The 22,731-nt window shown below is 42.4% G+C and overlaps 1 protein-coding gene across 4 annotated transcripts; it reads left to right on the top strand.

Annotated features, from left to right (window-relative positions):
* Nucleotides 1-21,982, top strand: 2310057M21Rik (RIKEN cDNA 2310057M21 gene). 4 transcript variants are annotated; one of them, XM_011241888.3, is made up of 7 exons: nucleotides 1-19; nucleotides 118-336; nucleotides 908-1,111; nucleotides 1,883-1,955; nucleotides 5,178-5,384; nucleotides 11,742-12,193; nucleotides 19,040-21,982. In XM_011241888.3, exons 2-7 carry the CDS (start codon nucleotides 173-175, stop codon nucleotides 19,272-19,274), a joined length of 1,335 nt encoding a protein of 444 aa, XP_011240190.1. In that variant the 5' UTR covers nucleotides 1-19; nucleotides 118-172; the 3' UTR covers nucleotides 19,275-21,982. The 4 variants fall into 4 exon arrangements, 3 of the variants coding, with proteins under 3 accessions (XP_011240190.1, XP_030098811.1, NP_080931.1); NR_152380.1 differs by lacking the exon at nucleotides 1-19 and having other exon boundaries at nucleotides 11,742-14,152; nucleotides 19,040-21,233; NM_026655.4 differs by lacking the exon at nucleotides 1-19 and having other exon boundaries at nucleotides 19,040-21,233.
* The last annotated feature ends 749 nt before the right edge of the window (nucleotides 21,983-22,731 follow it).

Genomic DNA, 22,731 nt, shown 5'->3' with positions numbered 1-22,731 from the left:
CGCATGCGCACGTGTGGTGGTTGGGTCCCGGGATGGGAAGGGTTGGAGTGGGATGGGGTGGGGTCGGGGGAAGAACCGGAAGTTGTGCTGAACCTTCACCTCCCCTGGGCACTGAAGGAAACGCAAGCTCTGCGAGAGAGGTTCCGACGCCGCCTGGGTTGGAGGAGACAGAATGGAGACCGCGATCGAAGACGCGGGACTGGACCGCGGCCCGACGCTGACCTCGTCCTGGGATGCGGCGTGCGGGGCGCTGACCCAAAGCCTTTTTCTTACCCGGACTGGGCCACGTGCCCAAGACTTGGACTTCGAGCAGCTACTGGAGCCGCCAGCTCCGAGGTGCGCCGGGCCAGGGCCGGGGTCGGGTGACAGTCACGCTGCTGAGGAGCCGGGAGGAGGACGGGAGCCGAGACGGGCGAGGGAGCCGAGCGAGGCCGCGGGGACGGCATGGGGGAGAGCGGTGGTGCCTGGAGGTGGGCGAGGCTGCGGGCAAAGGGTGCGCGCTGGGCCGGAGAGGCCGGGAAACTCGTGTTCAAGATGCCCTCCTGTTACAATCCTCCTCGCCCCCCACCCGCGAACGCCCCCAGTCTTCTATTTGGGGGGAACAAGAACCACGGCGTCTTGGAAAAAGACACATGGTTGTTTTAACATTCAGTAAACGCTTTTAATTGACTGCGAATGAATTAGATAGTTGAATAGGCTGTCCACGGTCTAGGAAAAGTGGACGGGAATGAATGCCCTGACGCCTCAAACCTCTGTTCCTTATTAATTCTGTGAGAAGTATCTGTGGGTGATGGGGAAGGTTCTTGGTTCTCATGGCAAGTAGAGGTGAGTTTGAAAGGATTAATGGGTTATGCTTCTACTCGGAAAACTTATCTCTGTGATTTTTTTTTTTCAATTTTCTTCTCAGCCAGGATCCGGTTAGTCTGAAAAGCAGCCTGAGCCCCCGAGATGAAAACCCCTGCTTCATTTACCTGAACTGTGGCCCTAATGGGGGTGAAGAAATCCTTTCGGTTGGCGTTCTGAGTTCAGCAAGAAACATGGAAGTATACTTAGGAGAGGAGTATTGTGGAACCAGTCGAGGCAAGACTGCCTGCACTGTCCTGGATGACAGGTTTGTGACTTGTCTAGATGAAAGTGTTCATATGAATCAGTGTCTTTATTCTCAGCTCGTAATGTTTGTGGATTTTCTGAGACTGACAGGACAGGAGTCATTAGGGAAGAGAAGTTAAAAACATGCCAATAGACATAGGTTAGACCACTAAGCCTTCCAACGGCAGGGTTGATGAGCAAGCTTAAAAATATGGAGATTTCGGGCTAGTTAACTGGAAGTGAGTTGGCGGGTCACTGGTAATTAGTGGAAGAGCTTTATTAGAATGCAGTCCAGGTAAGCATTCTTGTTCTCACGTATCTCAGCAGGATCTGTTTAACAACCATTAGACATTCTGAAACTGACTCTCTTCCCTTCTAGAAGGCTCCTTGTGATTGATATATCAAACTAAGACTGTCACGGCAGCCTATTTACTGACCTATTAAAAGATGGACAGTTTGTGATTTTTTTTTCCCCCCAGTCTTGTACAGGGTTCTGCCCAGATCTGTCCTGAACATAATGCATGCTCTAGGTCCTGCCTGTGTTGGAAAGAATAGTAGTGTTTATAGAGCGTTAAAGTATGCCATGTGCTCCCTCGTTCAGTCCCCCATATAGCTGGCAAGTGGTAGGTACTGCTCCTCCACGCGGTGCAGCGCAGGCAGGAGCCCATTACTCCCTGTACCTGACCAGGAAAAGGGAATCTCTGAGATGAAGGAGTGTCCCGAATCATTTGTTCTTAAGTATATGTTAATGTTTACAACCAATGGCTGTTAAAAATGAATTCTTTTATTTTAGTGAACATGAAAAGATCTTGTTATACAAAAAATACCTAAAATTGGATTCTCCCACGCATGCCTGTAAAATAAAGGTGAGTCATCACCAAATTTAAGATTTAAGGTTGATCAAATTGTTTTTGTTTTTGTTCTATACACACTTATTTTCTCTTGGTTTGGCAGTACAGTAGTCTAACATGGTCCCTAGGTTTAGTCCAGAAATGCTTAGTTAGCTAGTAAAGGGGTACTGTTTTTCTAAAAAATTATTAATCCTTTAAACATTGAAAATCTCTTTAAAGTGTGATAATTTCCGGGGTCCATCCCATAATCAGCCACCAAAAGCAGACACTATTACATATGCCAGCAAGATTTTGCTGAAAGGAGCCTGATATAGCTGTCTCCTGTGAGGCTTTGCCAGTGCCTGGCAAATACAGAAGTGGATGCTCACAGTCATCTATAGTATGGAACACAGGGCCCCCAATGGAGGAGCTAGAGAAAGGACCAAGGAGCTGAAGGGGTCTGCAACCCTATAGGGAGAACAACAATATGAACTAACCAGTACCCCCAGAACTCATGTCTCTAGCTGCATATGTAGCAGAGGATGGCCTAGTCGGCCATCATAGGGAGGAGAGGCCCTTGGTCTTGAGAAGATCATATGCCCCAGTACAGGGGAAGGCCAGGGCCAGGAAGCGGGAGTGGGTGGGTAGGGGAGCAGGGCGGGGGGAGGGTATAGGGGACTTTTGGGATAGCATTTGAATTGTAAATGAAGAAAATATCTAATTAAATAATAAAGTGTGGTAATTTGTATTAGTTACAGAAAATGTTTTGTTAATATAGTAGTGCTATATTTTGAAGCCTTGTTCAGCTAAGAACATTTTAAAAGTCTTTCTATAAAACTATAATACCACAAAAGGCAAACATAAAACTGGCCCAGTGTCTATAAAGAATGGAGGAAAAGGTCAAACAAGAGAGCCAGAAATTCTAAGGAGTCCAGACTGTTGCTTCAGCCAGAATAATTTTCTTAAAATAGGTATTAGTGATGTTGTCAGAATTTAGGAACAGGTTCTGAGCTGGAATGCTCAAGTGACGTTATAAATACTAATTAAGCTCTGTCACCAAGTAGTGCTTTGGTCAGTGCCAGCTTACTTAACTGTTTGGACCTAATTCATGAAGAAAATTATTGGACCTTAGAAACCAAATTCTTGGGTCTTTTTTATATCTAGAATCACGTGTTTATTATCACAGAAGACAGTAAGACTTAGTTTTAAAATTTAAAAAAAAAAGATTTTCATTGAAGAGCTCAGTTCACAAAGCCGGTTATGCCAACATCTGTTTAAGTGGAATAAACTAATACCTTATAAAGGCATTTAAATAAAGTAATTTAATTCATCTAGCATATATTTTAGTATCTGTTGATAGCAGATAACTGCACCAGGCATGTAGGAATATCAATTGGAAACTGAAGTGCCAGCCTCCATGTTGCATCTATTTTAGTGGGATAAGACAGATGATAACTAGATTTACTGATTATATATAATATAAACTATCTACTCTAGTCTCTGGTCATGGTAGCACAGACCTTTAATTCCATTACTCAGGAGGCAAAGGCAGAGGCAGGTGGATCTGTATGAGTTCAAAGCTAGCCTGATCTACATAGTGAGTTCTAAAACAAGTAGGGCTACATAGAGACCCTGTTTCAAAAAACAACAACAAAAAAAAAGATACTGTAGTCGATGATGAAAAATGGTCCTGGGATTATAAACTATAAAGGAGACAGTAAGACCTAGTATGGAGACACACACACCGATAACCCCAGCACTCAGCAGCATTGCATGTTTGAGGCCTGCTCTGTGAGGTGAGTTCCAGACCAGCCAGCGCTCCCTACTGAGATTTCTATCGGAAGAAACTAAAAACTGAAAATACATAGATAAAAGAAGGGAGGTAATAATGAGGTAGACTGTAAACTTAATGAGTGTTTCCTTAACCTTTGAGGACTGCCACATACTTTTTTGGTACCACTCTTGAGTCTATAGAGCCTGAGTTCTTTTTGACCTGCGTTCTTGTGACTGGAGTTTATGTGGCTTTCAAAGTAAATAATTTTTGTAACTGATCCTTGGAAGTACGTGTTAGTCTGAAGAGAGCTTTCAATTCGGAAGCCCCTCTGGCATATAGGAAAGCTTGTGTTAATGTTCCTAGTAGAGAATTCAGAGCAATACTTAGTGATACAAACCTCTATTCAAAGTCATCTTACCATCCTCTGGTTCAGAGTATTTGCCCAGGAGTGCAAAGGTTATAAAATGGCAGAACTCAAAATTTAAACTTATGTGTCTGATTTAAAGCCAGTCCCTTCATACCACGTGTGGAATGTCTTTTGGTTGAGAAACATGCATAGCCTAAACTGCCAGAGTGAAGGGAACATGGCTCAGAGGCAAGCACTGACCAGCATGTGGGAGGTACTGTTCTCTTAGTACCCCAGAGGGAACGAAATGGGAAGACACAAAAATACAAGTGGAAATGTATGGTGGAAAAAGCCAGGAGAGACTTAGGCCCACTGAGTGTCCTTCACCAGTTAGAAAGTCACCCTGGCACCAGCTGTTACCTATTAAGCAGTTCTGACGTCACACCCCTTCCTTTCTGAACTACAGAAGGCTGAATTATGATTGGGATATAGATAAGTCTTGTATGGGCAGTTTTATTTTATATTAAATAATATTAAAGCCAACTGGGGTATGATTTTTTTTGTTGTTGTTGTTTTGTTTTTTTCAAGACAGGGTTTCTCTGTATAGCTCTTGCTGTCCTGGAACTCAGTCTGTAACAGGCTGGCCTCGAACTCAGAAATCCACCTGCCTCTGCCTCCCAAGCACCGGGATTAAAGGCGTGCGCCACCACTGCCCAGCCAACTGGGGTATGTTAAGATCCAGGGTTCTTGGGTTTCTTCTTTTCCCCTGGTCATATGGAGGACTCAAACCTGGGACCTTGAGCATGCTAGTCAGGTGCTCTACCGCTGAGCTGTGCTCCCAGCCAGGTGTGGTTTACTTTTAATTCCTTAAACCAAGTAAACAAAACGCTTGTATTCTTCTTGTATGTCTTATGGCTTGGAAATGATTTCTTTATGTAAACAGTTGGTGTTTGCCTCGTGATACATTGGAATTTATTTTCTAATTTTGACTACTATAAGGAAAACTTTAAATGCGTTTGAAGTTAACTTATAGACTCTTGGATGCCCTGTCTTGTTTTGGTAATACTAAGAAGTCTTCTATGTGGTAGTTGTTTGCAATAACCACCATCATTTCTTAGAATGTTTTGTTTCGTGGCAGCTGTTGTCCTTCGGGGAGAAGCAGTGTGTGCTTGTCAGTAAGGTGGTGGTGCACTTGAGGCCACGGTCTGCAGATCCTTCACCGCGCTCTGCTGCTCTGGGATCACGGATAGACCTTGACAACATCCAAACCATAATGGAGTCCATGGGGTCCAGGTTATCGCCTGGAGCGCAGCAGCTCATGAGCATGATTAGGTTTCAGCAGCAGGCAAGTAGAGATATATTTTACTACACTTTAAAATGCCATTTTGGGGAGATGGTTCAGTGAGTAACCCTGAGGTGGGATTCCCAGAGCCTGGGTAAACGGAGGCGGTATTAGTAAACATGTCTGTAATCCCTGTTTCCCTACAAAAGGATGGGAGGTAAAGGGGTGAGATTCCCTGAAGTTCACCACCCACTTGATAGGGTGCATACCTTGTCCCGAAGAATGGAAGGTGAGAACTTGAGGCAATTCTCTGACTTTAGCTCTCCCCTGCTCCCAAACCGCGCGCATACACACACACACACACACACACACACACACACACACATACACACACACACACAAACCCCAAAAGCCAAACAATTTTTTAAATGATGGCTTTAATATGGTAATATGGAATATTCATATTTTTTTATTAATTTCTACTACTGACTTAACTGTCATCCATTCTTAATTTTTGTAAAAGTTGCATTTTGTAGACTTGCCCTTCTACAAAATGTTCTGACTGAATCTTCAGTTCTTCCTCAGATCATTGTAGGCGCTCATTCAGTAGTGAACAAGACTCTGGCTTGCTCCCCTTTGAGGGTATAAAGGTGATCAGTTAGAGTGTAGCCTATAAGCATTCTATGTGGCAAATGATGAGATTAAGAAAGGTATATTGGCCAGACTTTAATCTTAGCACTTGGGAAGCAGCGGCAGGTAGGCCTCTTGATTTTGAGGCCAGTCTGGTCTACAGAATGAATTCAGGACAGCCAGGGCTACACAGAACTGCCAAGAAAAAAACCAAGGTCACATTTCATTTGGGTAATGGAAGAGGAAGGTGGGTGAGTCATGGCCACCTAGAGGCTGGTTATTTTAGAGAGACTCTAGTAATGGGTATGATCCTCTGTGCTGGAAGGAGTCAGATCCAGCTCAGAACGAAAGGGAATGAGTAGACAGGAGAGATTTGAAGATTTGTGCTGGATCATAGAGAGCTTTGATGCTATTTTAAGTGTGTAAATGCTTTTGGCATGTTTTAAATTTTAAACCACTATTATATGGAAAGTAAGTCAAAAGAAAGCAAGACTACAACCGAGAGACCAGCTGTATGTGACTTCCCACCCATGAGAGGTGATGTGGTTTACAGTAGGTGCCGTAACGTAACGTGTGTGACGTAACGTGTGTGCCGTAACGTGTGTGACGCTGGGTCATGCGATTGCTGGGCCAGGAAGCGCAGAGTCGTTGAGACTAGACAGTTAATAAACTGTTGAAGGAGAAAGTAAAGCCAGATGAGAAATTGAGGTTTCCAGGATGGTATTACAAGAAATATAAATGGAGCCGAGCAGATGAGGACACTTGGTAAAAGGAGTCTAATTTGGGGAATATAAAATTTAGCTGTGGGCCAGGCGTGGTGGCACACGCCTTTAATCCCAGCACTCGGGAGGCAGAGGCAGGTGGATTTCTGAGTTCGAGGCCAGCCTGGTCTACAAAGTGAGTTCCAGGACAGCCAGGGCTACACAGAGAAACCCTGTCTCGAAAAACAAAAACAAAAACAAAACAAAGATTTAGTTGTGAAGAAGGGATTGCCTGGAAGGATATTACAGCATTTGCAGATAGGATCAGGAGGGAAGGAAGTGGCTGACTAGAAGGGAGGCTGGGGGAGGTGTGCCCACAGTAGAAGCACTGAGCAGAGGGGCTGTAACTAGAGGGGACAACCCTTGGAAAGAAGCTACATCTGGCAAACTGGGGAGAGAAAGGAGGCAGCGGAAGAACAGAAGGCACCAGTGTGACCAACTAACAGGTGCCATCAAAGGGAGGCTTTAATGCCAGGTGACCTCTTGTTTGTCACTCAGTAGTTCTATCTCCTTCAGCTTCACTGAAGTGAAATTAAAGTCATTTAATATTTATAATGACATTCTCTTCACAAAGTTTATGTGATAGCACTATAAAGAGCACAGTGTTGATGTGGAATTTAAGGTAACTACTGAAAAAACTTGTAAATACCGCATGGCTTCACTGCTGGAGTCTTGGAGTATGGGCAGAAGTAAGACAACTGGGAGAGCTGAAGATTTTGGGATCTACAAGAGCATTTGAAAACAAATAGCAGCTCACGGTTACTTCCTGGCCAGCCTTATCTCTCTTGGGTAACTCAGGCTCCTGCTTGGCCCTCCTGCTCAACCACAGCCCACCGTCAACATCCAAGCAGAATGGGCTCGGAAGGACACCAAGCTTCATGTGTAAAGCCCTGACTTCTTGTCTTCACATTTAGTTTGCATGTAGATATTTAGGTATCTTGGCCTGCCTTCCTTCCTTCCTTCCTTCCTTCCTTCCTTCCTTCCTTCCTTCCTTCCTTCCTTCCTTCCTTCCTTAACTTGTCTACAGATCCTTGGGTCCCCTATTGACTTTCTGATGTTTCTCTTCCTCACATATGCAAGCATGTTGCTACCTCAGGACCTTTGTATTAAATAACCTTCAGTTATTTTCTTTGGCTGGAACGCCCCTCTGGTGATATTATTGTATCCATTTTCTTTTCTTTCTTTTTGTGTATGTGATTTTGTTATTTGTTTTTGTTGTTCCCCCACAACCTCCCAGACAGGGTTTCTCTGTAGCCTTGGCTATACTGGGCACTCATTCTGTAGACCAGGCTGGCCTTGAACTCAGAGATACACCTGCCTTAAGAGTGCTGGGGTTAAAAGCAGGTGCCACCACTGTCCACTGTATCTATTTTCTTACTGTTCTTACTACTCTAATGTCACTTTAATCATTATATCTTTAATGAGACCTTTTTTGTCACCCAGTTTGTAGTATAGGGCATCCCTCCTAATCCTTATCATAGTTTTATTTGTATCCTTCTTTTCTCAACACGTTGTTATGTATTTGTTAGTTACTATTTCTCACTAAATTGAGATTAAAGTTGCAAGCAGAGAGTTGTTTGTTCATTATGACATTATGTATGTGTATATATATATATATATCTGCCAATTTGGCTTATCATATGAATAATTTCAGTACTTCTGGGAGTGAGATAAATAACAATAGGATATAAAACACATTATGGAGGATTAGCTAGTAGCTGGGTTTGGGAGATATTGAATGCAAACAGCTCCCCCCCACCCCCAAGCTATTTAGACATAAGAGGGAATTAGAAGGTGGATATAAAAAGAAATATTGAGGATAGTGGAAATATTTGTCAGCTTGTGACGTTTGTCCCTTTTTAGGAGTATGACAGTTTGATTTTTCTTAGGTAGGGTCTCTATGTAGTTTGGGCTGATCTAGAACTTGCTCTGTAGACCTCAATCACAGAAATCTGCCTCAATCACAGAAATCGTCCTGCATCTGCCTCCTGACTACTGGGATCAAAGACACTATCACCATGTCTGGCTAGTCTGGTTTTTCTTAAAGTATGTCCCACAGAATGCAGAGTTTTTATAATGTCTTCAAGATTGACTCCAAGCCATTGCTTCTTACCTACTAACTCCAGCAGGATGGAGTTCAAGAATCAGTATTTTAGGTGGTGACTTCTGAGGCAAAGTTCTTGTGTATTATATATTCTTTTAGTAGACATAAAAAAAGAAAAAAAGAAAAAAAGAAAAAAAAGCAGCCATAGAAGGATGATGGAGATGATTAGAGGAGAGTAATGAATTAAGTATAATCAGCTCACTAATTTCTGTCTTAAAAACTTGACTCTGGGAAAAATTACATTTTTTTCCTAGTTTTATTCTGTAAGTTTATTCTATAAGTTTTCTATCCCATGAGTTCCACTCAAAGAAAATTACTGGTGGAAAACTACAGTGTTTTTGCTGCTGTCATTCTGTTCCCCAGAGGTAACCAAGGCAACAGTTTGTGTGTGTCCTTTGAGTTTTCTCTGTACATGGAAATGCATGGAAGGACTTCCTCCTTGACAGCCACAGTGGTGGGCCACTACCGCATGCCTTGTGGCCAGGAACCCACAATTGAGCTTTTCGACCACATCACAGTTGTATTTTTAAATGTGTGAGGGTCTTCCATGCTGTTTTCTACTACTGCATTTTTTATTTCTGTTGGCTAATTCTTCTAGTCAGTGAATTTCTTAGAGATAGCCAGACAGGATATACTGTCAGAAAGAATTGCCTTTAGCCAATACTTTTACATTTATGATTATCTAATTTTTTTTCTGCTAAACTAGTGATAACCCTTAATTTTAACATGGACTATAGTATAAATACCATTACTGTTAGTACGTATTATCAGTTCCCTAGTGCACATTTTTCTTTTTTTTTTTTCGAGACAGGGTTTCTCTGTGTAGCCCTGGCTGCCCTGGAACTCACTCTTGTAGACCAGGCTGGCCTTGAACACAGAAATCCGCCTGCCTCTGCCTCCCAAGTGCTGGGATTAAAGGCGTGCCCCACCACGCTTGCCTAGTGCACACTTTTTATCGATAATAAAGAAGTGGCATTTTTATTATGACTGAATAAAGCTTCTTCAAGCTAACGGAAAGATACCTAATGTTATAATTGTGTAAATGTATATGCTTTTTTGTTGTTATTCCAGGAATATGTTCAGGTTTATTCAAAACTGATGTTCAGTAGAACAGAATAAATTAACAGCAGGGTGATATTTCTCTAGAAGGAGCTTTTTTGAAAAATGAAATGATGTTTAGTAGAACAGAATAAATTAACAGCAGGGTGCTATTTCTTTAGAAGGAGCTTTTTTGAAAAATGAAATTCAATAAATGTTAGGTGGAGACTGTCTATTCCAGACGGCACCTCCGCCCCAGCCTCTGCTCCCCTGGCCGTTAGCCTTCTTTCCTCCTTGAGTTTTCCCTAAGTTACTTATTGTCACCTTCATCCTGTGATGTATTCCCTCCTTCCCTGGGCCTCCCGCTGCTTATGTATCAGGTAGGCTCCATGTGGTCAGGGAATGGAATTTGGTTTGCTTACTGAGGTATTTCTTACACTTGAAATGGAACATAGCACAGAGGGGATTTCTGGTAAACATTTGTTGGATAAATGCCTCACAGCTCTGGCCTAGCCCTGTGATAATTAGAACGTTTAGATGAGCATCTGAACATAGGTTTTTCAGCTAATCAGGTTTACTTTTTGGACTGGTCTCTCAAAAGCAGTTGACCAGCCATAATGGGAGACTATCGCTCTTAGTTTAAAAAACATCCATTGTTGGCATCTATGTTTTGAAGTTAAATCATTTGTCTGACAGTGTTCGTGGGTTAGAGGTATTTTACTTTTCTTTATTGGAAAAAACTGAAGGCATAATAGGGAGGTAGTGGAGTCTTCTCTTTAACATACGCCAGGATCTTCTTATAGTAAGTTTAGTTGTGGCTCGAGAATATAACTCTTATTATCCTAAAAATGATTAAAGCAAACGCAGCCGAGTTCATTTTAGTCATCAGAAATGTCACAAATACCTCCATAGAATATCTACTTCCATAGTGTAACTCTCCACCATAAAACCTCCATTAAAACTCATTGAGAAAGATATGGTGAGGTAAAATGAATAGTTTATATTAAAAATAGATAGTTTATATATCAATATATATAATAGTTTATTATATATCAAAATAGTTTATTATATATTTTAAAATTATAGTTTGAATTTTGAAAAGATTAACTGGGACTAGAGAGATGGTTCAGCGGTTAAGAGTGCTTGCTGCTCTTGTAGTAAGTCCTGCTTCCAGCATCAGCATCAGGTGGTTCACAAGTGGTAGTAACTCTAGTTCCAGAGTCTGACACCCTTTCCTTGCCCTTGTGGCCATCTGCACATACCTGGTGCACACACATATGCTCAGGCATGCACGCATATACATAAAAATAAAGATTAAACAAATGAAAAAGAAAATGATCAACTGTTGTGACTAATTGATATTATGCTGCCATAAGAAAGCCTTTAGCAGTGAAAGGATTACAATCTATATTTTACCATCATAGTAGCGTATATTTTAATACGTTCCTTAGAAAAGCTACAGTGAAATGATTAAAAGAAGTTTAGGTTGGACTGGAGAGATGGCTCCGATGTTATGAGCACTGGCTGTCCTGAGTTCAAGTCCCAGCAACCACACGACAGCTCATGACCATTACTATAATGGGATCTGATATCCTCTTCTTTTCCGTAGGCAGACATACAAAGCACTCATACATAAATAAACCTTTTCTTTTCTTTTCTTTTCTTTTTTTTTTAAGAAGTTTAGGTCTATGTCTCAACCCTGCCACTTATTGGCTGTTTTCCTTGGGCAGGGTCCTTTCCCTTGGTGTCCACTATTTGACATTGAGCAGTTACAGCTCTCTTCATGGAAATGCACGATCAGAGGAAGGATGCCCAGGGCCTGACTTGTAGCAAGCACTGCGGAGGTTAGCCTTCACTCTCTAATATTTACTTACTTTGCTTGTTCAGAATCGTCTTCCCATCGGGGATCAGCTTCAGTCGGTGTTGGGAAGCGCAGGACACAAGCATCTGATGGCGCTGCAGTCGTCACCGTCTCCAGCAGTCTTAGACAAGGCATCCTCTACACCTTTCCCTTTTAGAACTGGATTGACCCCTTCAGCCATCACTGAAAATTTAAAGGCTCTTATTGATAAAAGCGCACAGCCATCTGGAGAAGGAAATACCACAAACCACGATGAGGGTCACCTTATGCCACAAAACCATTCCCTTGAAAGTGATCTTAAAAACGCAGTGTCTTCTTTCTTACCAAAGAAGGCAAGCGGCAGCTCAAGTGTGCCCAGCTCTGAGCTGCTGCCTTTTCTCCAGAACTTATGTAGTCAGGTCAACCATCTCCGCGTGGGACATAATGCCAGGTGGCAAGAAAACATCTCCAAGCCCCGAGAGGGCATGGTCGGGGTTCCGTAAGTATTTTATTTTAAGTCAACTATCGTTGAGATTTGGTAGGAGCGAGAGTCAGATGAAGGGAACCAGCTTTGCCTCGGGTGCGCTGTCTGATGAGCTCTTCTCAGCATTTACCGTGCATCCCGGACATTGCTGGTTAGGAACAGAATAGAGCGGACTGCATAGGTTGATGTTGCATGGTTTCAGGCATTCATGGAAGAGTTCCAGCTATTGGCTCATGGTTGCAGTAGGAAGCTGTGTGCGTGAATTTGGAGGAACCGTGAGAATTTATAATTTTTGATTAGGTTTGTTATGAATGTCACTGTAAGAGATTGCCTTTACAGCCTGTGTCGGCTCCAGGTGACTTTACAGTCAACAGCTGTAGTGGGGTGGGAATTACTTATAGTGCAGGGCCTCTTATCCTCTGGCCTCAATGCATGATCTTTGCAGCATTTATTTGATTAAGATGTTGCCAAATAGCAGATTATTATTATTATTATTTTTTGGGTTTTGGTTTTTTGAGACAGGGTTTCTCTGTGTAGCCCTGGCTGTCCTGGAACTCACTCTGTACACCAGGCTGGCTTCGAACTCAGAAATCCGCCTGCCTCTGCCTCCCAAGTGCTGGGATTAAAGGCGTGCACCACCACGCCCGACCCCAAATAGCATTTTCTTATTCCTTTTCACAGATACAGTTTGTCAAAATAGTGTTCTACTTGAGATATAGAACTCTGGTCATAGCTCACAATATCCATTTTACTCTGTTTAATCGGTCTTAGTTTAAAGTTTACATCTGAAAATGGTACTTTTATTAGTTGGAAATAAACATCACCAACCAACATGATAACATCAGCACTTATATTAGGTTCTATTGACAATAGCAGAATAGCTTTTTCATGTCTGTGGAAGATTCACATAAATGTATTTCAAGTCATAAAGCAGCCTCACCAAATTTAAGAGGGCTGAAATCATAGAAGGTATTTTCTCCACCCATAAAGATAGATTAAACAATCACTTAACAGTGAAGGAAAGACAATAAGAAAATTCCAAACACTCGATGACTAAGCATCACAGTTTATGTGTTTCAGGAAGTCTGGGAGTTGGAGAAATGGCTCCATTGGTAAAGTGCTTTCTGTGTGACAGCAAGGACCCAAGTTTCAGACCATAGCACCCATCGCTTTTAAAAAAATAAAACCTGAGTGTGGTGGTGTGTGCCTATAATACTGGTCCTGAGGAGACACAGGCAGGAGCACCTGTAGGGATTACAGTACCTGTAGGAGTACCTGGCTGGCTAATCTCACTAAATCAGTGAGCTCTCGGCTCTATGGAAGTCTCTGTCTCAACAAATGTGACAGAGTGACAGAAGTAGTCACTGGATGCCAGCCTCCTGTTCTATAGCTCATGTGTACATACACGAGTGCATCCATGTTGGGCATGTGCGCATGCACATCAGACACAAAGGAAGTCTCAACAGGAGTATTTTTAAAATACATTAAGCTGAGTAAAAATTCAGAGCCAGGAGTTTGTGGGCTGAAGTTACGGGTGATGGCCAGGGTCTATGGCATCATAGGGTGTTTTAGTGAAGATGGCTGTGAGGACAGTGACACAGAACTACCCCAGAAGGATGGATGGGCTGGAGAGATGGCTCAGCAGGTAAGAACATGTGTTGCTTTAATTTCCAGCACCTATGTAACTCACAACTCTAACTAGCCTGTAACTCTCGTCCCAGTAGTTCAGTGCCCTCTCCTGACCACTGTGGGCACCAGGTATGCATGGAACATATGTGTACATGCAAGCAAAAATACTTATACAGTACTAAAAAATTTTAATTTAAACAATGAAATAGATGCTCCAAGAAGTCGTAACACATTAAAGACTGAATTAAAAGACCACTGGTGACACAAACAGCGCCAGCATTCGGGAAGCCAAAGGAGGAGGTTCACACGATGGGAGAACAGTAAAGAGACCAACAAAATAAGAAGGTGATTCTCTGACAGTTTCATTAAAGTCAGTAAGCTTCTATTAAGACTAGAAAATACGGGAGAAGATTTGCAGGAGTATGATTTGCAGTGGAGAATATCACACACAGCCTTGGGCGTACACAGGTAGTCAGGCTGTGAGAGTAAAACTTCATGCTTGCAAATTTAATAACTTAGAGGACATGGATTAACTTTTCAAAAAAAAAAAAAAAAAAGCTACAGAACACACAGCTTAAAGTAGAATGGAATGACCTGATAGCCACTAAACATGCTGAATTTGTAATGGGAAGGTGTTCCAGTTTAGATGTGGTTTTCCCCATGTTGAAGGCTTAGTTTCTGCTTAGTGCAGTGGTTCTCAACATTCCTAATGCTGCAATCCTTTTACACAGTGTTGTGGTGACCCCCCAACCATAAAACTGTTTTGTTGCTACTTTATAACTGTGATTGTACTACTATTATGAATCATAATAGAGATATCCGATATGCAAGTGTCTAATGTGTGAGAACTGCTGTCTTAGTGGATCCAGTCATTCCATGGAAATTGGATCAGCAGGGCACTCAGACTGATGGAGTTGTACTTGAATACCATTGTTTAGAGGCAATACAAAGGGGCTGAGGTGGAGGAAATAGGTCACTGGGGCATGGGTTGGAGGATGTCTCATCCCAGACTCTTCTCTGTTTCTTCTTCTCTAATACCTGGCCACCATGAGGTGAACCACTTTGCCCTGTCCTCTTCCATCTATGTCCTGCCTGGTCTCAGGTCCACAGGAGACTGCGCTGAAAACTCTGGAACCAAATCCCAGTAAACCTGCCTTCAATCGCAGATATTTCCACAGGGCTGGAAAGCCAACCAATACAGTGTTCATGAAAAGAAAAGCCCTGGTCCAGGTAGCTCCACTGGAGAAATCTGCCAGACATTTAGAGAACACCATTTTTTTATATATCCAGAAAATCAAAGTGGAAAAAGACTTCTCATTTTATGAAACTCCTATTACCCTTGCATCCCAACTAGATTCTAGATAACTTCAAATATATATATGTACAAATAAGATATATGTAAGTACATATTTTAAATATCCATAAAATCTGACAAAATATGGGATCTGTGAACTGAAAGTTATAAAATATTAATAGAAGAAATTGTGAAAAAGCCTAAAACAATGGTGAGACATGCCATACTTTTGCTCTGTAAACGCACCCTAACGGATACATGTGCTTGGTGTATGTCTTAGTTAGGGTTTTACTTCTGTGAGCAGACACCATGACCAAGGCAAGTCTTATAAAAAACAACATTTAATTGGGGCTGGCTTACAGGTTCAGAGGTTCAGTCCATTATCATCAAGGTGAGAGCATGGCAGTATCCAGGCAGGCATGGTGCAGGAGGAGCTGAGAGTTCTGTCTTCATCCAAAGGTTGTTAGTGGAAGACTGACTTCCAGGCAACTAGGGTGAGGATCTTATACCCACACCCCCAGTGACACACCTATTCCAACCAGGTCACACCTATTCCAACAAGGCCACACCTTCAGATGGTGCCACTCCCTGGTCCAAGGATATACAAACCATCACAGTGTAGTTCTAGCGAGGGCCATCAAAATGTCTTTATAAGTATGGAAGATAATGATTCTAAAACTTGGAATTGGAAAGCTCTATAAATTAGAATGATAACTAGAAAAAAAAGTTTGAAAAGAGTAAAACAAGAGAAATCATGTCTCCATTTTAGGACACGGTAGAGTGGTAGCATCGGGTGGTACTAGTGGGGAGTGGGCCCCACGGGTGGATGGTCAGAAACGTAGCAGAGGCTTGGCAGCATTGCAGCTGAGTTGTAAAGGTGGTGCTAAGCCAGTGTGAGCTCCACAGGCAAAATAAACCATGACCTAATCCTCACACTTCTGTGAAAATGAACACAGATGGCCACACTCCCAAAAGTAAACAGAAACGTTTTAATTATATGGGAGAACACTAAATACACTGTCAAAAACATGACCAACAAAACAAAAAATTATAGGCAGACACCAGTAAAATGTCAAACTTTATGCCCGCAGAAGACCCTATTAAGACGGTTTTAAAATAAACTGGAAGAAAATATTTATGAATCAAAATTCCAAGAAATGGCTTGTTTCTACCACAAAGAGATGGCACAACTCAGCATTTAAAACAATACTAAGTAAAACACAGAAGACAAGGAATCTTCCTGGGGAAGAGACTCTAATGGAAGCAGATGAGCACAAAGGGTGGCCAGCACCGGCCTCACTGTTGCCAGGGACATGCTTATTAAAACCACAGAGGAACACCGAGTGCTTCTTGGAATGACTGGAACTTAAAAATGCTCATAAGGACGTGGAGAACTAGATCTCTCACAGCTTGCTGCTGGGATCATATTGGCAAGTTGACTGCTTAGATGCACAGTCTCAAAACCTGGCAGACATAGCCCTAGGCTCTTATCCTAGAGAAGTGAAATGTTATGGCCATACAAAGGGCAGTGAACTATTGTTCATAGAACCTTTATTGTATAGTTCTGTTTTGTAAGAAATGATGCAAGAACTGTTGTATCCACACTGTGGAGTGGTAATCAGCAGTTATAAAAAACTGCCACCTAAATGGCTTTCAGCTGAGTAACGGTGCAAGACAGCAGAGACTCATGCGGCCACGTGCCAGATGGGAGAGAGCATACTAATAGGAATTCGGAGAGGGAAGGACTGGTGTTCTGGGAGGATAAATAACTGTGTACATAATAAAATGGCACTGGGTTTATATATATATATGTATATATATATATTTGGTAATATGAGTTTTTAAGAAATAAAACTATTATATATTAATATATAAACATAAGTATAAGAATAAGCAAAAACTTAAGTGAAAATTATGTTTTAATATGTGCAAACCTACATATACATGGTGTGTGTGTGTAGAGCTTTGGCTACAATTTTCTATGCATTACCTTACAACATGTAACTAGTAGGAACACTGAGAGCAAAGAGAGGTAGTGTCTGAAGTGCACATATTTATACATTAAGTCTACCACCATAGGGTGTTCTAGAGAAGACTCACTGCTACCAATTCTGTGAGTTATTAGAGCAGCGGCAAGCGGGGGCATTACGCTTCATGTATGTTTGGGAAATGCTCCTATGTGTCACAAGAGCATAAGGATGAACAAGTCGAATACCACCAGTCTAGTAGCATAGAAATTCTGTGGGCCTCACTGAGTCCCTGCAGGAGAGATGCAAGGTTTGTAGGCCCCAGTGTCCTGGTATTTAAGGAATATTGCAGCTCTTTCCTAAAAGCTTAATAGGTTTTTGTTTTGTTTTGTTTTGTTTTTTGAGACAGATTTTCATGTAGTCCAGTGTCTGAGTTACTTTTTATTGCCATGATAAAACACCATGGCCCAGTCAATTTATAAACAACAACAAAAGCCATTTAATTTGGCAACTCACCGTTCCATACAATTGTAGCCATGAGCATCTCAGTGGGGAGCATGGCCGCAGGCAGAGAGGCTAGCTAAAATCTTACAATTGATCTGTAAGCAGTAGGCAGAGAGTGAGCTAACTGAGAATGGACTTTTGAAACCTCACAGCCCAGACCCTCAGTGGCACGTCTCCTCCAACAAGGTCATAACTTCCAATTCTTCTCAAACACTGGGAAGCAAACATTCAAATATATGAGCCTGTGGGGACCATCCTCATTCAGACCCAGGCGAGCCTGTGACTGTCTATGAAACTAACCATGAACTTTTGATCTTTTGGGCTCCTTTCCAAATTAGAGGTGTATACCACACTTTGTGTGTGTGTGTGTGCTTACATGTGAAGCATGTTCAGCATGTGGATGGAAGCCAGAGGACAACCTCAGGCGTTGTGTCTCAGAAGCCATCCACATTGTCTTTTGAGATAGGGTCTTTTCACTGGCCCAGAGCCCTCTGACCAAATTTGACTAGCTGGCTAGAGAGCCTCTGAGATCCTCTTGTTTTTTGTTTTTACCTACCCCAATGCTGGAAATTTATTGTTTGTTTGTTTTCCAGATAGGGTTTCTCTTTGTAGCCCTGGCTGTCCTAGAACTCACACTATAGACCATGCTGGCCTTGAACTCAGAAATCTGCCCGCCTCTGCCTCCCAAGTGCTGGGATTAAAGGTGTGCACCACCACCACCCGGCCAATGCTGGGATTTTAAGTTCACACTACCACACCTGACATGTCTATGTGAATTGATGTAGTATGTGTTTGTGTATGCGTGAGGTGTGCACATGTGGGCGGGAGGGAGAGGTCCCCACCCTGGTTTTTGAGACAGAACCTGGAGCTCTCTGACTTGGCAGGGTTAGCTAGCCAGCCAGGGTCAGACATCATCTTTCTGCCTCCTCAGCACGGGGACCAGATACAAGCTGTAGCATCGGATTTGTTAGGGACAAACTCAACTCCTCACACTTGTATGGCAATAGCTTTCCCAGCTGAGCCATATCCCTAGCCCCAGCTTTTCATTTTATTTTTTAATTTGGATTATGCGTCTCTAACTTGGGTCTTCATGCTTGCATGCACATCTTTTAGTGACTGAGCTGTCTCCCCTGCCCCTAAGCCTGGTCTTTTGCAGTGCTAGGGACCAAATCGAAAGCTTCTTGCATGCTAGAAAACCACCGTTAGCCACAGAGCAGTACCTCCAGCTTGGTTTTGGAAGACTTGTCTGCTTTCTATTGTTTTCAATTGTCTAACTAGACAAAAGAGAGTATTATACATTCGGGATGGTGGCCACTGTTGTAGGTTTTAGAGCTGGAACTGTGCCCTTAGGAGATGGGTAGAGTTAGAGATCAATGTCGATGGTGTATCTTGGCTGCCATTTGACTGGCTCGGTTGTTTTTGTCATCACCTAAGAGAAAATTGATATACTTTACATTTTATTTTTAGGATGGAAGAGCAGCCTGTTTGCTCCTACTTGGAAAAGATTCTTTCTAAAAACATGGAACTGATGGAAAAGAAGCTTATGGACCACATTGATGAGAGGATCTATCAGCTCCAGGAACACATAGATGCTAAAATGGCTTTGTTAGTGGACTTGCTGCGAGGCCCCAACTCCCCACCCCCAGGGATGCCTCTAAGACACTATGACTCCAGAGAAAGACTTTCCAATGGAGAAAGATAAGCTATGCACATACTGTTATTGCAGATATTTATTATATATTTATTACAAAGCCAGAATCCAAAAAGGTTGTGAAAATCGAGTCTTTAATGTCCTTTGAAGGACCGTTGTCTTACATGAAGTGACCTCCGTGCTTGTTTGCATTGCGCTTGTTACTGTAAATCCAGGGCTGTGCGCCAGCAGCCCTCCTGATAGTCGTAAGTTATTCTGCTTGCTATATTTTTCACTCTTACAGAAATGTATACTTGTGTTGCTCAACTGTTTCAGATGTTTAAGGACTTCTAATGCACTTCGTTAGCTTGTGTTGTATATTACATGTGTTTGAAGTGGATTTTTTATTTATACAGATACCTGTAAAATATATAGTCTCAGGAGTATGAAAAGTAATAAGATATTTGGTTTTTTTTTCTAATTAATTTTGGAAGTTGGATGCTTGGACTCCCTCATTCAGATCACCAGTTTCCACTTCCTATTGTTTGTCTGAGATGAGCGTGTGCCGTGTCTGGGCCGTTTGAGATAGTTTACACGGTGGGGGGAGCGCTGCTTTTCATTACAGTGCAGCTGGAGATTGCTCGGTTTCAGTGTTAGGATTTCACATTTGGTGCTGGGTTAGGTGAAATGGAAGGCAGTCTCTTCTGTAACTGACAGGGACTTCTCCCAGAGGCCTTTCTAGCATGTATAGTGTGTGACATTCTGAGAATCTAAAATGAGGGTTAAGCTATGAATCCAGGGCACTGCAGTTCCCAGCAGACTTAAGTTTTCAGAATTTTACTGTTATATTTGTGTTGGTGATACAGCTGTGCCTAAAGAGATTGCTCTGAAGACCACCAGTAAGTGAATAGAATTCTTTTCAGCTAATTTGATTACGTTGTTTCTTCTTTTTTTAAGGGGGATATTTTGTACGTATCCAGTATTTTGACAAACTATTGATTTTAATCATACAGCCAAGATGACCCAGCATGTAGGACACACCACACTTTGGCCATCTTTGGTGGGCCAAGGTTGGGATGGATGGTCACACCACGTGTAGATGTAAGATGTCATATCTTGATGAGTAAGAAGAGAGCCAGCCCGTGGTAGTTGTGGCTCCTCCCTAACTAGCAGAGTACCACCCTTGACTTAGTAGTGCCCTCTGGCCCATCAATCATCAGCTGGGGCTCCCCGGGTCTGCAGGATGGGACTGAACCCCTAAGTGAAGGCCTTGAAACTGTCTTCATGTCCGCCTGACACACCTTTCCTGCTTCACCTCCACGGCCGAGAGTCCCTGGGTTCTCACTTGATCCTTGTGACCTAGGGACTGAGCAGGTAGCAGGAGTAGCCAATGGGAAGAACTTAGAGAAAAGCCAGAAGTATAAAAGATGGGAACACATTTCATAAACCATACAGTGTCTGTCAGAGAGTAACATGGACCCTGAAGAATTATAACCCTCCAGGAAGTCCTGTGTTAGGTTGGGAATAGCCTGAAGCCCACAACTAGGACAGCCTCCTGCCAGGAAAGACGGCTCACGGTCTGAGGAGCTCTTTCACCGTTACGTCTATACACATACATACTTGTTTCCTGGCTTTTGTTTCATCCTCTCTGTAGATTGTATCACTGCTATAGGAAAAGTGGGGAGAAAGGAACACCTCCCTATCCCAACCCTCCCCAGTTCTGACTAAAACTGTAAACACACCCATTTCCTTTTTCTCGATTTTTTTTTTCCTAAAGAAGTGGCTAGTACCAGAGTCTCCAGATTCAGGTAACAGCTTGATATGGGATCCATAAGTGTCAAATTGGGCTTTGTGTGAAAAAGAAAAACTCTTGTGGCCACCATGCTTGATCGTGGGGCTGTGCACCCTGACATGTCAAGTGGCCTTAGTCAAAAACAGCTGAGCTTTTCCTCTACCACCATTGTCGTCGTCGAAGCACAGTTAAAGAATAAAAACTAGATTGGCTATCTCAAAGCTAGTTCATATGGAACTAAAACAGAACTCACTTATTTTTGTGAACTTTGACCCATCTGGAATAAGCTAAAACCCAAACAATGTGGGTATACCTGTGAAGGTTGTTTTTGTTGTTTTTGTTTTTTTCTTCTTCTTCTTAATTAAATCCTTTAAAAAGGGAAAACCCACTTTTAATTTGAATCTTTCCAGGTGGGAAGATACACATTTAATTCAAATCTTTTGAGGTAAGAGGATCCACCTTTAATCTGGGGCACCCCTTCTGGTGGCAGCCTATATGAAGGACATAGAAGGGGAAACTTGCTCTTCTGCCTGCTTGTTCTCACTCTCAATGGCAGGTCCATTCCGTCACTGGCAGTAGAGCCTACTTCTTTGGGATTCTTGTATATACTGAAGACCAGCTGAATCATCTAGCCTTGTGAACTGAACAACTACTGGATTCTTGGGCCTTCCATTGGTAGACAGCATTGTCGGACTAGCTGGACCACAGCCTGTAAGCTATTCTAATAAGTCAATATATATATATAAAACATAACATAATGTAGTATATACTTATATATTTATATATTTTTTATATTTTTATTTTATATAAATTTGTTATATATATATATAAATGTATTTTATATGATGGTCAGGAACTTGGAAAGAACACGACTGGGAATTTGTCAGACATCTGGGGAAGAAGTCTATTGATAGATTGATCCAAATGGATGAAGGGTACGATGATCACTTGTGTCCCATGTAAATGTTCATTAAAAAAGTGACTTCGACTTCGGCAGAGAAGTTCAGTAATGAAATAAGATGACCTGTTCTGAGGACAGTCAGCCTCTTTCGACCCAGCTATCTCTGTAATTGCCCAGTGGGCACATGAACAGAGTGACCACAGTGGCAGAGATGGAGGTTATGTATGGGCTCAACAACATAAATTTCCACTCACTGAGGCTAACGTTGGCAATGGCTGCTGATGCTGAGTGCCAGATCTGTCAAGAGCAGAAACCAACACTGAACCCCAGATACGGCACCATTCCCTGAGATAACTAAGCAGCTATCTGATGCCAGGTTGATTTCACTGGACTAGTACTCCTTCCTGGGGTAGATACTTATTCTGTTTGTGGAATTGCCTTTCCTGCACAGTATTGCTTCTGACCAAGGAACTCGCTTCATAGCCAGAGAAGTACGACAGTGGGCCCACAATCATGGAATCCTCTGGTCTTATAATGCTCTCCACCATCCTGAAGCAGCTGCCCTGACAAAGATAGAATGGCCTTTTGAAGACACAGTTCCAGTGCTAATTAGGTGGCCGAAGCCTGGGACACTGGGGCTGGGTTCTCTAGAAAGCAGTGTATGCTTTAAATCAGTGTTCAGTGTAAGGTACAGTTTCTCCCATAGCCAGGACCTACAGTTCCAGGAATCAAGAGGTGGAAAAGGCAGTAGTTCTATTCACTGTCACCCCTAGTGACCATTAGGGAAAATTTTGCCCCCTTTTTCTGTGACCTTAAGTTTTGCTGGCCTGGAAGTT

This window comes from Mus musculus, chromosome 7 (genome assembly GCF_000001635.26).
Source record: "Mus musculus strain C57BL/6J chromosome 7, GRCm38.p6 C57BL/6J".
NCBI classification, from domain to species: Eukaryota; Metazoa; Chordata; class Mammalia; order Rodentia; family Muridae; genus Mus; species Mus musculus.
This window is presented reverse-complemented; position numbering and strand designations above follow the sequence as displayed.